This window comes from Stegostoma tigrinum, chromosome 43, assembly GCF_030684315.1.
Source record: "Stegostoma tigrinum isolate sSteTig4 chromosome 43, sSteTig4.hap1, whole genome shotgun sequence".
Lineage (NCBI taxonomy): Eukaryota > Metazoa > Chordata > Chondrichthyes > Orectolobiformes > Stegostomatidae > Stegostoma > Stegostoma tigrinum.
The window spans coordinates 8,325,148-8,341,234 of record NC_081396.1 but is presented as its reverse complement, the minus strand read 5'-3'; the positions used below and the strand labels follow the sequence as shown (position 1 = coordinate 8,341,234).

The 16,087-nt window shown below is 43.7% G+C and overlaps 2 protein-coding genes across 2 annotated transcripts in view; one reads left to right on the top strand and one right to left on the bottom strand.

Moving 5' to 3' along the window:
• Positions 1-16,087, top strand: part of LOC125448879 (uncharacterized) — a 57,265-nt gene that overhangs the window by 22,198 nt on the left and 18,980 nt on the right. Inside the window, exons 10-12 of the mRNA XM_059641831.1 lie at positions 2,195-2,379; positions 13,303-13,470; positions 15,424-15,511. Of these exons, the coding sequence (XP_059497814.1) occupies positions 2,195-2,379; positions 13,303-13,470; positions 15,424-15,511 (441 nt within the window). The remainder of the gene's footprint in view (positions 1-2,194; positions 2,380-13,302; positions 13,471-15,423; positions 15,512-16,087) is intronic.
• Positions 1-16,087, bottom strand: part of LOC125449074 (zinc finger protein 420-like) — a 19,214-nt gene extending 3,127 nt beyond the window's left edge. The window contains exons 1-3 of the mRNA XM_048524691.2: positions 15,294-16,087; positions 12,941-13,884; positions 5,124-5,126 (exon numbers count right to left, since the gene is read on the bottom strand). Of these exons, the coding sequence (XP_048380648.2) occupies positions 5,124-5,126; positions 12,941-13,785 (848 nt within the window). The 5' untranslated portion in view covers positions 13,786-13,884; positions 15,294-16,087. The remainder of the gene's footprint in view (positions 1-5,123; positions 5,127-12,940; positions 13,885-15,293) is intronic.

Here is a 16,087-nt window from a genome sequence, read left to right as displayed (position 1 = left end):
GCTTCTGTGACTGTGGCCCTTTTAAGAATGTCAGGGGGAGGAGCATGAATGGTCTATTTAGACCCTGAAACCCGCTCCACCATTTCATAATATCATGGCTGATCTGCAGCAGGTCCCAAGCTCTCTTCTGTGCTAGCACCCCATATTCTTCAATTCTCTGATATTTCAAAAGCCTATCTATCTCCTCTACAAATGCCCTCAGTGACCTAGCCTCCACAACTCTTGTGAGTAGCAAATTCCAGACATGCACAATCCTTTGTGAGAAAACAAAAACCTTCATCCATAAGTATTAATTGAGCTTCCACTTATTTTGTACATTCCCTGGTTCAAGATTCTAACTGTAGAAACATCCCCTCAACATCTACACTGCCGAGCCCCCTCAGAATCTGACGGTCAACGCAAGTTCAGAAGTGGAAGGGAAACTTGACTCTAGTGCACAAAAACCAATCCCTGACCAGGGGAAGACAGAAAGATAAAACTGGTGAGTCATCACTGCTTTGCTGGGGAATGGTGGAAATCGGAAGTTGATATGGTTGGCCGAAGTAACAGAGATGCACAAAACCTGGCCCATATTTGCCATTGGCAGAGGGAGAGGAAGTGGGACAAAGTCAGAGATGTTATCAGGGAGAGCACAGCTGAAGTGGAGCGATGGATTGATTCTAGGGAACAAGAGTAGGCCATTCAGCCCCTCCAGCCTATTCCACCATTCAACAAGATTGTGGCTAATCTGTGTCCTAACTCCATATACCATTTAAAACTAAACAACTGATCCTGGATCCACTGCTGCTTGTGGAAGAGTTCCAAACACTTCCCACCATTTGTACGGAGAAGTGCTTCCTAACATCTCCTCTGAACGGTTCAGTCTAGTTCTCTGGCCATGCCCTCCCCATTCCAGTAAAGGAGTCACACCACCTCCATTGCTATGCAACCTCCCATGGAGCACTGCACAAGAAATTCAAAATTTGTAGACAAATGCTCAAAATACCTATCTCTGAAACAATTTCATTGTTATGAATTCAAACATCTCCTGGCAGAGCCGGCAGCTGGGACGATATAAGGAGCACGGGAGACAGAGGAGAAATCTTGTGGTTGAGGAAATCCCCAGTGAATGGGTGACATCACCATGCACTTGTCAGGAATAAAGCTCACCTGGGTCTGTGAAAACCAGAGATCACCACACATTGAAGGATGGGAGGGTCCCTGACACGGGGCGTGAGGAGATCTACCAGAATGGTTGAAAGAATGATGAATTTTATTTGAAAGGTTAATTTTCTTCTATTATTTGTTCACGGTATGTGGGAGCCACTGGCTGGGTCCAGCATTTATTGCCTTAAAAAGGTGGTGGTGAGCTGCTGTCTTGACAGCTCTCCACCCCAACCCAAAACAATGCTGTTCAGAGGACGGGTGGGAATGGAGTTAGGATTCTGGCCCTGCAACAGTGGAAAAACAACAGCAATATATTTCCAAGTCAGGATGATGTGTGGCTTAGAAAGTTCCCACGTGTTTGCAGCACATTCAAGGTGGCAGAAGTATGGGAGTTGGAATTAATGCGGTGCATTTTGTAGATGGTACACTTTACTGGCACTGTGCATCAGTGGTGAAGGGTCTGAATTATGCATTGGGGTGTCAGGAACTTGGAAACACTGCGATAGTTCTCAGTGTGGCAAAGGAGACTGAGACAAGATTTGCTAGAGGCCTTTATGAGACAGTTAGACAAAGTAGATAAAAGTGATTCTCATTAGCTGATCATAAAAAGATTGCAGGACTGTAAGGTCTTGGGCAAAGTCACCAAGAAATCTGAAGAGCAAATGTGAACATCAATGATGATATCTAGCATTCAGTTTGACTGGGAGAAAGTTAGGTCAGAAACAACTTCGCTAAATTGAAAAAAGGGTAATTACAAAGGAATGAGGGCAATGATAGTTGGTGTGAACTGGGTAAGGAGTTTAGCAGCAAAGATGGTTGAGGAAAAATAGTTCATGGCTCACGTGCTAAGACATATCTCAGGGAGAAAGAAGGATTTTAGGAAAATGACAGCCAACCCTGATTAACCAGCCAAATTAAGAATAACATCAAATTGAAAGAAAAAGAAAGTGGCAAAGATTAGGAAAAGATTTAAAACCAAAAAGATGCCCACAAAAGATAGGGAGGAAATGAACTTTGAGGGTAAACTTGCAAAGACATATCAAAACAGCCACCAAGAGCTTTATGAAATATATAAAAGTGCAGAGAGAAAAGAAAGTGAACTTGAGTTCCTTAGAGAATGAGAGTGGGAAATTAACACTGGAGAACCAGAACATGGCAGAGGATTTGAGTCAGTACTTTGCATCAGTCTACATAGCAGGGACAACACGGTGTCTCAGCAGTGCCAGGGACTTGGTAACAATCCCAGCTTCAGATGACCGTCTGCCTGGAGCTTCCAAGTTCTCCTTGTGTCTGTGTGGGTTTCCGCTGGGTGCTCCGGTTTCCTCCCACAGTCCAAAGGTGTGCAGCATAAGATGTGGATTGGTCATGCTAAATTGCCCTGTAGTGTCTAGGGCATGCAGGCTAGGTGGGTAAGCCATGGTAAATATGGGGCCATGGTAATAGGGTGGGAAGCTGAGTCTGGGTGGGATGCTCTTTGCAGGGTCAATGCAAATTAGATGGGCCAAATGGTCTCTTTCTGCACTGTAGGGATTCTATGATTCTGTGAAATCACAAATAGCATTCCAAAAATACTAAGTAATCGAGGGGCAAAAGGAAGAGAGAAAATAAACATATTAACCATCTCTAGGGAAACTAATGTTACTAAAACCCTGACAGTATGTATCCTGGAGAAAGAAAGAAAGCAGCTGCAGAGATAACGCAAGCACTGATAAGTCATCTTTCAGCTGTCCTTAGATCCTTAAGAGAAAGTCCCAGTGGAGAGGAAAACTGCCAATATCACACATTTATTTAAAAAGGGAAGGAGACGAAGAACAGATAGCTGTAGGCCAGTTAGCTGAGCTTCTGTTATTGGGAAAATGTTAGATTCTACCATAAAAGATGCAATCGCAGAGCATTTAGAAAAGCACAATATGATCAAACAGAGTCAACATGTCATCATGAAAGGAAATCATTCCTGAGAAATCTACCAAAATTTTAAGAAGCATAGATGGAAGAGAAGCAGTGGATGTAATATATTTGGATTTTAACAAGGGCTTTGATAAGTTACCACATGAGTCCATAACGTTGGAAGAAGTATATCGGCATAGAGAGGATTGGCTAACTAATAGAGACCAGACATATGGGATTGGGGGCATTGTGTATTCAGGCTGGCAACCTGTACTGTAACAGAGGGATCAGTGTGAGGGCCACAATTATTTGGCAGTACATATTAATGTGAATGCTCTGTAGCCAAGTTTGCAGATGAAATAACTATAGGTGGGGAGCTAAGCTGTGAGGATAGGACAAACAGCCTGCAGATGGATCCAGACAGGTTAGATGAGCCAGCAATAAAAACTGGGCAGATGGAATATAATGTGGAAAAGGGCGAGGTTAGGTGCTTTGGCATGAAGAATAGAGTAGTTGAATATTTTTTAAAAGCTATAGCTCAGAAAGCAAGACAACGGGAGGATTTGAGAGTCTGCGTGCATAAATCACAAAAGGCTAGCATCTACATTCAGCAGGTATCAGGGAAGACAAGTGGAATGTTGAATATTATTTCAATGGGAATAGTGTACAAAAAAAGGCTTGCTGAAAATACATGAGGCACTACTTAGGCCACAGACAAAATACTGTGAACACTTTTGGTCCGTCCTTTTGTCTAAATTAAAATATCCTGATATTGGAGGCATTCCAGAGGAATTTCATTTGACTGATCACGTGTACAGAGAGACTGTCTTATGTGGAGACATTTAATGGGTTTTGCTTGTACTCATTGGAGCTTTGAAGAACGAGAGCTGACCTTATTGAAACATTTGGATTTTTAGGGGACTTGATGGGATAGATTGGAGAAGCTGTTTCTCTTTGTGGGCTAGAGGACAAAATCATAAAATGAGGGGAGGCCCTTTAAGACAGTAAAGAGAAGGAATTTTTTTTCTGTCAGAGGGTAATGAATCTCTGAAATTCTTTAGCCGAGAGGACTTTTGAGTTTGGGTTGTATTGTGTATTCAGGTGGAGGTAGAAAATTTGTACTCATTAAGAGAACCAAGTGTTATGTACAGGAGGCAGGAAAATGGGGCTGAGGATTATCAGATCAGCCGTGATCTCTTTCAGTGTTGGAGTTGACTCAGTAGGCTGTTCCTACATCTTACAGCAAGTGGATGGGTATACAAAATAGAAGGGTGTAGAGGGATACGGGCTAAATGCTGGCAAATGGAACTAGGTCAGATTGGGATGTCTGGTCAGCATGGACAAGTTGGACTGAAGGGTCTGTTTCCATGCTGTATGCCTCTATTACTATGACTCTATGGTCATGAGCTAGAACTCAATACTTACACTCAAAAGGCTGATAATATCCAGGTCCTGGTGAATCAAGTTCCTGTCAGATTTTTGGTATGGTATGAGTTTCTCGTTTGTGAATCCTGTTGTAATATCCTGTATAGGAGCTTTTTTAAAAATACATCACTTTTAATAAGGTCAGGAGTTCAGAGAAGAAAATCCTTACCCTTGCTTTGACTTACAATTCAAGATATAGAGTTATAGGTTTATGCAGCACAGAAACAGACCCTTCAGTCCAACCAGTCTTCGCCAAACATAATCTCAAGCTAAACTATTTCCACCTGCCTGCTCCTGGCCCATATCCCTTTAAACATTTCCTATTCACGTACACATCCAAAAGTCTTTTGAATGCTGTGATAGTACATGCGTCCATCATTTCAGGAAGTTCATTCGACACACGAATCACCTTTCACGTAAAAAAAATTTCCTCTCATGTTTTGTTTAAAATCTCCTCTCACCTTAAAAATGTGTCCGCCAAATCTGAAACTCCGCCATCCTTAGGAAAAGGCAACTACAATAACTTTATCTATACCCCTCATTATTTTATCAACTTCTATAAGGTTGCCTCTCAACCTCCTGCACTCCAGTGATAAAGGTCCCAGCCTTTCTCCACAACTCAAACCTTCTACACCTGGAAATGTCTTGGTAGATCTCTTCTGAACCCTCTCCAGCTTAATAATGTCCTTCCTATAACTGGGTGACGAGAACTGGACACAGTATTCCTCACCAATATCCTGTATAACCTCAACATGACTTTTGAACTCCTACCCTCGAAGGACTGAGCAATAAAGGCAAGTGTGCCAAACACCTTTTTAACCACCCTGTGCATATATGATGCAAACATCAAAGAATTATGTACCTGAACACACTAAGTCCCTCTGTTCTACAACAATACCCAAATTAAAGATATTTGGCCATCTCTAGAAGAAAATGCATGAAAGCATTTTTATACAGCAACTAAAACTGAAATTGCTGGAGAAACTCAGGTCTGACAGCATCTGTGGAGAGAAAGCAACTAACAGTTTGACTCCAGTGACTCTTCTTTAGAACTAATAGTAGCTAGGAAATGTTGCATACATGCTGAAGACAGAAGGGAGAGGAGTACATGATAGACAGAGACAGAGAAAATTAGTTAGGCAGAAAAAGGGATGGATAATAGGTAAGCTGGGGAAGATAGAAAAGCTAAACACTGGGGCAATTGGTAGATAAGCATGAGTTAGCTATGCTGAAAGTAGCACATACGATGACAAGTTCTGAGGTGTGGGTGTGGGGTTAGGTAAAGGACAGTGAAGAAGGTGCTCAGGTCTGAAAGTTATTGAACATAATATTAAACCCTGAAAGATGCAGGGTCCTCAAGTGGAAAGCGAGATGTTGCTCTTCTCGCTTGCTCTGAGCCTCACTGGAATACTGAACAGGCCCTACACAGAAAGTTCAGCCAGTGAATATTTGGTGTGGTGTGTTGAAGTGGTAGGCTCCATTTCCACCAATCACACACTCTTATTTCATAAATGCCTTCAGAGATATCCTCTCCTAGCTACCATCAGTTCTGAAGAATGAGTCACTAGACCCAAAACATTAACTTTTTTCTCTACACAGATGTAGCCAGACCTGCTGAATTTCCTCAACAACTTGTTTTTGTTTCTGACTTCCAGCATCCACAGTTCTTTATTTTACTTGAATGTTCAAAGAACTAACAGGATCTGGACAGCAAGATTTGCTTCCCTTTTTTCAAAGAATCCCCACACAGTGTGGAAACAGGCCCTTCAGCCCAACAAGCCCACATCGACCCTCAAAGCATCCCACCCAGAACCCACCTAAACTACACATCTCTGAACACTAAAGGCAATTTAGAATGGCCGGTCCACCTCGCCTGCACATCAGTGGACTGTGAGAAACCGGAGCCCCCGGAGGAAACCCACGCAGACACGGGGGGAGGCGGGGAGGTAAATGTGCAAACTCCACACAGTCACCCGAGGGCGGAGTCCAACCCGGGTCCCTGGCGCTGTGAGCCACCATGCCGCTTTTTTCGTAGCGCCGTTCTGCCTCATCAGTAAGACATCAGGCGTGAAAGCTTCATGCAGCTTGATGGATTATTTGTATCCATTCTCAACAATGGACAACAAGCTCCACCCAGTCATTCCAAATATTGCCCCTAAAAAGATGGCACAGGCGCCCCGCAGCCCGGTGCCCCTAACAAAGATGGCAGTCGCACTCCCACGAGCCTGTCGCTGGAATTTCAGCCTGGGCCATCGTCCCGTTTGATGGGACAGGGTTTGCGGCTTACACAAGGTGTTGAGGAACTCTTTCCACTCACCAACTGACTGGTCTATCGCTCCCCACCCGTTGCCGGCAGCTTTTTAATCGTGAAGTGTACGTGTGTGAGACCTGCTCCAGGTGTTGCTGTTGGTGAAGCTTCCCGGTCACCACAAACATCTCCCCAATCTTCCACCGCGTCCCCCAACCTCACAGCACTGCGCATGCTCACTGTGACACCTTCGGTCCAGTTGGAGGGGCGGTGTTTCTAGGCTGTACCCTGAGCGACAGTCCCTTTAACCAATGGGAGTGAATGAGGGGTGGGACTGGAGGACCGAGCCTGTGGAGCTGCTCCTCTAATCGATGAGAGTGAACCCAAGGGAGAAGGGATGATGTTACACTTGATGGGAGAAAATGGTCCCGAGTCCTCCTTGCTCGTCGACAGTATCCGTCCTTCCCTCTTTCCTCTGAAAACTTAGCAACAATGCCGTCCATCCCTCATCAAGATCATTCATACCATAGAACATAGAACAATACAGCGCAGAACAGGCCCTTCGGCCCTCGAAGTTGCACAAACCTGTGAACTAATCTAAGCCCCTCCCTCACACTATCCCATCATTATCCATATGCTTATCCGAGAACTGTTTAAATGCCCCTAATGTGGCTGAGTTAACTACATTGGCAGGCAGGGTGTTCCACGCCCTTTCCACTCCCTGAGTAAAGAACCTGCCTCTGACATCTGTCTTAAATCTATCACCCCTCAATTTGTAGCTATGCCCCCTTGTACAAGCTAAAGTCATCATCCTTGGAAAAAGACGCACACTGTCCACCCTATCTAATCCTCTGATCATCTTTGTATGGCTCTATTAAATCCCCTGTTAGATATCAAAAGTGAATAGTTGTGATCTCAACGCTAATCCTTGCAGAACTCCACTAGTCCTCAGAAGTTATCTTGAGAAATTCCCCTTTATCCCCACTCTTTGTCTTCTGCCAGTTAGCCAATCCTCCATCTATGCCAGTACATTGCCCCTTACACCATGGGCTCTTATGTGACTGCCTCCTACGTAGCACCTTGTCAAAGGCCTATAGGAAATCGAAAGAGATCAAGACGACTGGCTCTCCTTTGTCTAACTTGCTCATTACCACCTTTGATTTAATTTGATTTTAATTTATTATTGTCAAATATACCTAAGTACAGTGAAAACTTTCGTGTGCAGTACAGGAGTGCCGTACAAAGTGCATTAAGGTAATAGAACAGAGTGAAGACTACAATGTTACGGCTGCAGAGAAGGTGCACAGTGAGTGAGATCAACATTAAGTTGAAAATTTGAGAGGTCTGTTCAGAAGTCTAGTAACAGTGGAGAAGATGCTGAGATGTTAAATGGAAATTTTGTGTTTCTCTTTACCAAGGATGTAGATGCTCTCTTTACCAGTATATTCAGTGGCATTGTATACTGTGGCACATGCATGAGCTGCATCAATCTTTCTGTGGCCTCAATTGAAAATTCCAGCAAGTTAGTCAAATGCAATTTCTCCTTTGGATATCCATGCTGGTTTTCCTAAGTAACCCTCCTTTACCCATGTGACTACTATTTCTATTCCAAGTAATTATATCTAGATGCTTCTCCAGCACTTGAGGTTAAATTGACCGTTCTGTAATTGCTGGCCTATCTTTACAACCTTTATTGAACAAGGTCAAAATGTCAGCAATTCTTAACTCCTCTAGCACCTCAGTTGAGTCCAGGGAAGACTGAAAGACCGTGGCCGGCACCTCTGCAATTCCACTCTCACTTCCTCGGATGCATTTCATCCAATCCTGGTGCTTTGTTAACTTTGAAGTTTCGCTAGCCTATCCAACACTTATCATATCTAATCACTAACCATATTATCACCATACTTTTACTTTTGATGTGCTGTCTGAAGGAGTAGATTCAGTAATCAGAGATCAGAAAGTGTTGTAGTGACTGGAGCCAATGACTTTCATCTTTCCACTTTTTAATTCCAGCTCTGGATATGTTATCAGTAATTGAATAACTAATAAAAGTGGAGGAATGGAGAGAGATGATGGTGAGGTAGAGCTGAGCATTGTCAGTGTATATACAATAATAGTTATAAACAGACCCTTCAGTCCAACTTGTCCATGCTGACTGGATGTCCTAAACTGAACCATTCCCATTTGCTTGCATTTAGCCCATATTCCTCTGAACTCTTTGTATTCATGTACCCAAATGTCATAATTGTACCAGCCTCCACCACCTCCTCTGGCATTTCATTCCATAAATGCACCACACACTGTGTGAAAATGTTGCCACTCAGGTCCCTTTTTGCTTTCGCCTTATCCATATGCTGTTTGGCTTTGGACTCCCCTTCCCTGGGAAACAAAAAACTTCAGCTATTCACCCTATCCATGCCCCTCATGATTTTAAAAACCTCTAAACCACCCCTCAACCTCTGACACTCCAAGGATAAAAGTCCCAGCATGTTCAGCCTCTCCCTATAACTCAAACCCTCCAATCTCTGCAACATCCTTGTAAATTTTTTCTGCATGGGGAGACCTGAAGTGAATGCAGTATTCTAAAAGTGGCCTCACCAGTGTCCTGTACAGCCACAACATGATGTCCTGACTCCTGCACTGACCAATGAAGACAAGTGTGTCAAATGCCTTCATCATTACCGTGTCCACCTGTGACTCCAATTTCAAGGAAGTGTGCTCCTGTACTCCTTGGTCTCTTTGTCCAGTAATAAACCCCAGGGTCCTACAATTAATCATGTGAGTCCTGCCCTGGTTTGTCTTATCAAAATGCAACACCTCACATCTATTGCAATTAAACAGCATCTGCCATTCCTTGGCTCTTTTCGTCAAGGTCCTGCGGTACTCTGAGATAACCTTCTTCATTGATCACTGCACCAGCAATTTTGGTGTCATCTGCAAACTTAGTAACTGTACCTCCTGTACTCACATCCACATCCAAAACGCAGTGGACCCAGCACTGATCATTGCCAGAGTCATAGGCCTCCAGTCTGAAAAACACCACCTCTACTACTATTGAGAAAACAAGAACTGCAGATGTTGGAGTCAGAGATAACAAAGTGTGGAGCTGGAGGAACGCAACAGGCCAGGCAGCATCAGAGGAGCAGGAAAGCTGACATTTCAGTCGGGACCCTTCTTCAGAAAATGAAGGGTCCCAACCCGAAATGTCAGCCTTCCTGTTCTTCTAACACTGCCTGGGCTGCTGTGTTCCTCCAGCTCCACACTTTGTCACCTCTACTACATCTGCCTCCTACCTTCAAGCCAATTTTGTATGTAATTGGCCAGCCCCCCACCCCCCAGATTTCTTGCGATCTAATCTTACTAACCAGTCTTCCATGCGGAGCCTTGTCACATGCTTTGCTGAAGTCCTTTTGGATAACATTTACCACTCTGTCCTCATCAATCTTCTTTCTCACCTCTTCAAAATGCTCAATCAAGTTAATGAGACACGGTTTCCCATACACAAAGCCATGTTGACTATCCCTAATCAATCTGCCTTTCCAGATGCAGGTAAATTCTGTCCCTCAGAGTCCCCTCCAATAACGTGGGTGGCATGGTGGCTCAGTGGTTACCACTGCTGCCTTACAGTGCCAGGGGCCAGGGTTTGATTTCATCCTTGGGTGACTGTGTGGAGTTTGCACATTCCCCCTGTGTCTGCGTGGTTTTCTTCTGGATGCTCCGGTTCCTCCTCACAGCCCAAAGATGTGCAGGCTAATGGATTGTCCATGCTAAATTGCCCATAATGTTCAGGGATGTGTAGATAGGGTGGGTTATAGGGGAATGAGTCTGAGTGGGATGCTTTGAGGGTTGGTGTGGATTTGTTGGGCCGATGGGCCTGTTTCCACACTGTAGGGATTCTATGAACACTTATATAAGACACACTAGTCTATAGTTCCCTGGATTTTCCTTACTACTTTTATTAAATAATGACATCACATTAGTCAACCTCTAGTCTTCTTGCATCTCATCCACAGCTGTCGATAATACAAATATCTCAGCAAGGGGCCCAGCAATTACTTCACTAGCTTCCCACAAAGTTCTGGGATATACCTGATCAGGTCTCAAGGATTTATCTACCTTTACGCATTTGAAGACTGCCAGCACCTCCTCTTCTGTAATGCAGTTGCTTTTCAAGACAACACTATTTATTTCTCCAGGTTCTGTGGCTTCCCTACCCTTCTCCACAGTAAATCCTGATGTGAAATATTCACTTAATATCTCATCCATCCCCCGTGGTTCCACACAAAGAAGGTCTCATTGATCTTTAAGGAGCCTGATTCTCTGCATTGTTACTCTTTTGCCCTGAATATCTTTGTAGAATTCCTTGGATTCTCCTTAACTCTATTTGCCAAAGTTATCCCACATCCCCCTTTTTCCCCTCGATTTCCCTCCCCTATTCTCCTCTAGGAATTCTCTTGATCTCAGCAGTCTATACCTGACCCAAGCCTCAATTTCTCTAGCTATCCAGCGTTCCCTATGCCTATCAGACCCAGTGCCACACACTAACAGGAGCAGACTGTCTCTGAGCTCTGATTATCTCATTTTTGAAGGCCTCCCACTTTGCAAACATCCCTTTTCCTGCAAACTGCCTCCTCCAATCAAGTTTTTGTAAGTTCTAGCCTAATACTGTCAAAATTGGCCTTAGTCCAATTTAGAACTTTTAGGTCAAGTCAAACCTTTTCCATAACTATTTTAAAATGAATAGAATTATGATCACTTGCCCCGAAGGGCTTCCCCAGTGACACCTCAGTCACTTGTCCTGCCTTATTTCCCAAGAGAAAGCCAAGTTTTGTCTTTCCCTCATAGGTACATCCACATATTGAATAAGAAAACATTCTTCTACACACTTAACAAGTTCCTCTTCATCTAACTCTGAACACTGTCACAGTCCTAGTCAATCTTTTGGGAAGTTAAACTTCCCCTATTATTACAATCTTATTATTCTTACGTATATCTGAGATCTCCTTACACATTTGCTTCTCAATTTCCTGCTGATTATTGTAGGCCCTATAGTACAATCCCAATAAGGTGATCACCCCTTTTTTATATTTCAGTTCCACTGATGTAACTTCAGTGGATGTCTGCCTGGATTATCCTCAAGTACAACTAGAACGTTATCCTTAACCAAAAGCCCCACTTCCCCTCCTCTCCTGCCCTCCCTTTCTATCATTCTTATAGCATCTATACCCTGGGATATTAAGCTGCCAGTCTTATCCCCCATTTTTGTAATTGCTATGATATCCCAGTCCCTTGTTCCAACCATGCCTTTAGTTCATCTGTCTTACCTGTCAGGACTCTGCATTAAAGTAAATGCAGTTTAATTTATCAGTCTCACCTTGTTCTCTACCACTGCCTGCCTTGACTATTTAACTTTCTCCCCTTATTTAGCGTGCCATCCTCAGACCTATCTTTTTTTCTCACCCCACCCTTTTACTAATTTAAAGCCTCTGCAGTAGCACTAGCAAATCTCCCCAACAGGATATTGGTCCATATGAAAACTAACACACTGTTTTTGGATGATATCACTTAAAAGCAGCATATAAATGAGAACGAAGAGGGATTAAGGATACAAATACCAAAGAGAGCCAATTCCAAGACTTTGGAAGGAAAGGAATGGTGGAGATAGGTCAGGAGTCTGGAAGGACGATGGGTGATGATAGTGAGTTTAAAGATGAGGGCGACAGCACAACGAGAGAACTATAAACAATATAGGAAGATTGGGCAGTCAGCAGTTAAGACAGCATCTGATCTCAGGAGCAAAGGTGTGTCTCATGGAGAAGATCAACCCTAACAGGGCAGCAGAGAAGAGGGAAGAGCAACTAGAGGACTCAGCAAGATGGGGGGGTTGATCCAGGAAGAACACTGGAGACGGTTTGGCCTGCTGGCCGAGTGGAAGGAGGGTGGTTGCAATGTTCATGTGAAAGAAGCTCCACAAGCCCCTTACACTTGTTATTGCAGGTGAGGATGGAGAAAACAGATGAGGGGAGAGCCCTTCAAAAGGATCTAGGTTGTTTGAGATTTTAAAAAGACTCAACATCCTGTGTTTTGGAAAAAGCTAAATTGGTTTGATCTTTATTTAAAACATCTGCTCCCATAATTGACCTATGGCGTAGGAACATCAGTAGAAATAAACCGTAGCAAACACAGTTCAGTCCTAGATGTGATTGAACAGCAAAATCCAATCTTTGATATTACTGGTGAACTCGCTGATGTGTCAGCAGGGTGGTTGAGGAAATGAATCCCTTCCCACACTCAGAGCAGGTGAACGGCCTCTCCCCAGTGTGACCTCGCTGGTGTACAGCGAGGTCAGATGATCGCCTGAACCCAGTTCCACAGTGAGAGCACCTGAATGGTCTCTCGTCCGTGTGCACACGTTGATGGGACATCAGTTCCCCAGAACTTTTATAGCACTTCCCGCAGTCTTCGCATTTGAAGGGCCTTTCACTATTGTGAACGAGTTGGTGCCTCAGGAGATTGGACAACTGAGTGAATCCCTTCCCACACTCAGAGCAGGTGAATGGCCTCTCCCCGGTGTGGATCTGCTTGTGTCTGAGCAGGTCGAACGAGCGAGTGAATCCTTTGCCACAGGCCAAGCAAGTGAAGGGTCTCTCCCCAGTGTGACTGCGCTGGTGGACAGTGAGGTGAGACGATTGTCTGAACCCAGTGCCACAGTGAGAGCACCGGAACGGTCTCTCGCCATTGTGAACTCGTTGGTGTTTCAAGAGGTGGGATGATCGAGTGAATCCCTTTCCACACTCAGTGCAGGTGAAAGGCCTCTCGCCAGTGTGAACCCGCTGGTGTGTCAGCAGTTCGGACGACTTGGTGAATCCCTTCCCACACTCAAGGCAGGTGAATGGCCTCTCCCCAGTATGAGTGCGCTGATGAATTTCCACTTCGAAGGGGTAGTTGAATCCTTTCCCACAGTCCCTGCATTTCCATGGCTTCTCTCTAGTGTGGCTACGCTTGTGCCTTGACAAGCCAGAGGATCGACTGAAGCCTTGTCCACATTCAGAACATGTGTACAATTTCTCTCCTTCCATGTTCAAAATACGATGAAATTCAGATCCTGATGAGCGTCTCCCTCAATTCTTGGTGTTTGGTTTGTGCTTCTTGACTGAAGATTGTCCTTTTCCAAAGCCCTGTAAAATATATTTAAAACAGGAAGAAAAACACAAAGGCAGGCGGTGAAATGGAGGTGAATGAATTTGTGGGCTGGTGCTGGGGAAAGAAGTAACAGTAAAAGAGAAGGTCATAAAAACCCACTGGTTCATTCATATCCTTCGGGGAGGTACCCAGTTTGGATTTATATAAGACTGTGACCTCTCTGGGAGAGAGAGAGACAGGTGGAAAAGGAGAAAAGGGAGACAGACTTCAAACATCTGTAGCTCAACCAGATGTTTGACAGAATCTCCCAAATCCACCAACACACCCTTTGGAAAGACACAGGAGAGAGAACAGATTTAACGTTTTGAGTCTAATAGGACGCTTTTACAGAACAATTTTTCAGATTTAACATGCACAGATCATGCACGACCTAATATTTGACAAAGCAATTCCCAACCTTGTACCAATTTTGTCAAAAGAAGCATTTCTACATTCACTGCTGAACAGTCAGTCTCTCAGTTTTAGACCACGTCCCCTCAACCTGATTTTCACAAACAGTTAAAATAATTCCTTTCTTATCAACATCACCAATTCCAAATTTAAATCCTGAAAGCTTTGATGAAATCATATTTTAATCGATTGAATTTCAGGAATATAACCCTCAAATTAGGATATGCTGGAAGTAAACAGAGATATAGCAGTTTCTGCACAGACAGAAACAGAGTTAATATTTCAAGATTGTATATTCCAAGAAAGCAATGAGGTGAAACATTTTGGCAGAAGCAATAGGGACAGTGACTATATACTGAATTTTACAGATTTAAAGAGTTTGCGGGATTTGGAGGCTGATGTGCAAAACCATTAAAGGTAACAGGATATATTGAGGGAGAAGTTCGCAAAATATATGGGATCTTTGGTTTCATAAATAAAGTAATGAGAACAAACTCAGGAAGACTATGTTGGCCGAATAAAGGAAATTTAGTTACAACGTTAGTTTGGGGTTGTTCAGCTTTAAGAAAAGGATTTGAGGCAAGATTTCATAGAGGTGTAAAAGGTTTAAACAGGTTTAGATTTGGTAGACAAAAGAAAAGCACTTCCCAGTGGATGATGCAACAGGAATTGGGGATACAGCTTTAACCTGTCAGGGAAGGGATAGAAGACCAAGAATCATTTGTTTTGCATTGACTGGTAATATACAGAATCTACTATCCATAATGGTGGCAGAACTGATTCTATTAATGATTGATGAAGGAAGTTGGATGAGCGCTTGTGGGGGAAATAAACTTACAGGGAGTTAGGGAAAGAGCAGGGGGGTTGAGACTGACTGAATTATTTTGCAAAGAACCTGAACGGGCTTAATGTTCACTTTCTGTACCATGATGAATATACACCAGATTTTCTTAACCCCTGCTCATCACCTAAACATACTTGAATAGCTTAGTACCTTCACAGTCAGATATAGATCTGAATTTTTTTCCAAGCAGACAAATCAAACCGTTTTCCTTCCACTCTCAAATACTATTGATATTCAAGTCCTCGTTTGATTTTGATTTTTTTGAAAATATTTGCTCAAGGATGAGAGCACCAGTAATTATTCCCAAACTCTAACTGCTCTGGAAAAAATGGGGAACTTCCTTCTTGAGCCACTGAAGTCTTTGACAGGTAATATACCACGGTGCTGTTACGAAGGTTTGGTTGGAGTTTCCTGAGCGCAAATGATTCCCATTTAATAACCTGCAAAAGTACTTGACGAAAATTCCCTCACGGTCGCTCCAGGATAGAAATTCAGAAGAGACTCTCTGTCTAACCCGCTATCAAAGGATTTTGCTAAAATAAAATCCATCACATTCAGTTCAGGACAAAAATTCAGAATGGACAAACGCCTCTCTTGCTGAGTTTGCTGTGTCTTCAGTCCTTCCTTTCTCACTGTAGCCCTGTCAAACTGCTGCAAATTGCCTCCCTCCAGAGTCACCACGCATGCGTGCCGCGGAACATAGACCCCAACAAAGATGGCGGCGGTATCCCGCGTCCAATCAGCGCCTGGGTCACGTAGCCGTTTCCCCGTTAGCTGCAAGCGAAGGACCGGGAGTTCCTAATGTGGATCTGAGAACCTGCGCCTGGTGTTAACGAATCCTATAGTCAACACTGGCTCGATTTCATTTGCGCTCCTCGCTGTTCCTCCCCCTGCACCACTCCTTCTTCCATCGGCTCCCGCACTTGCCCCGTCTTCAGTCATTG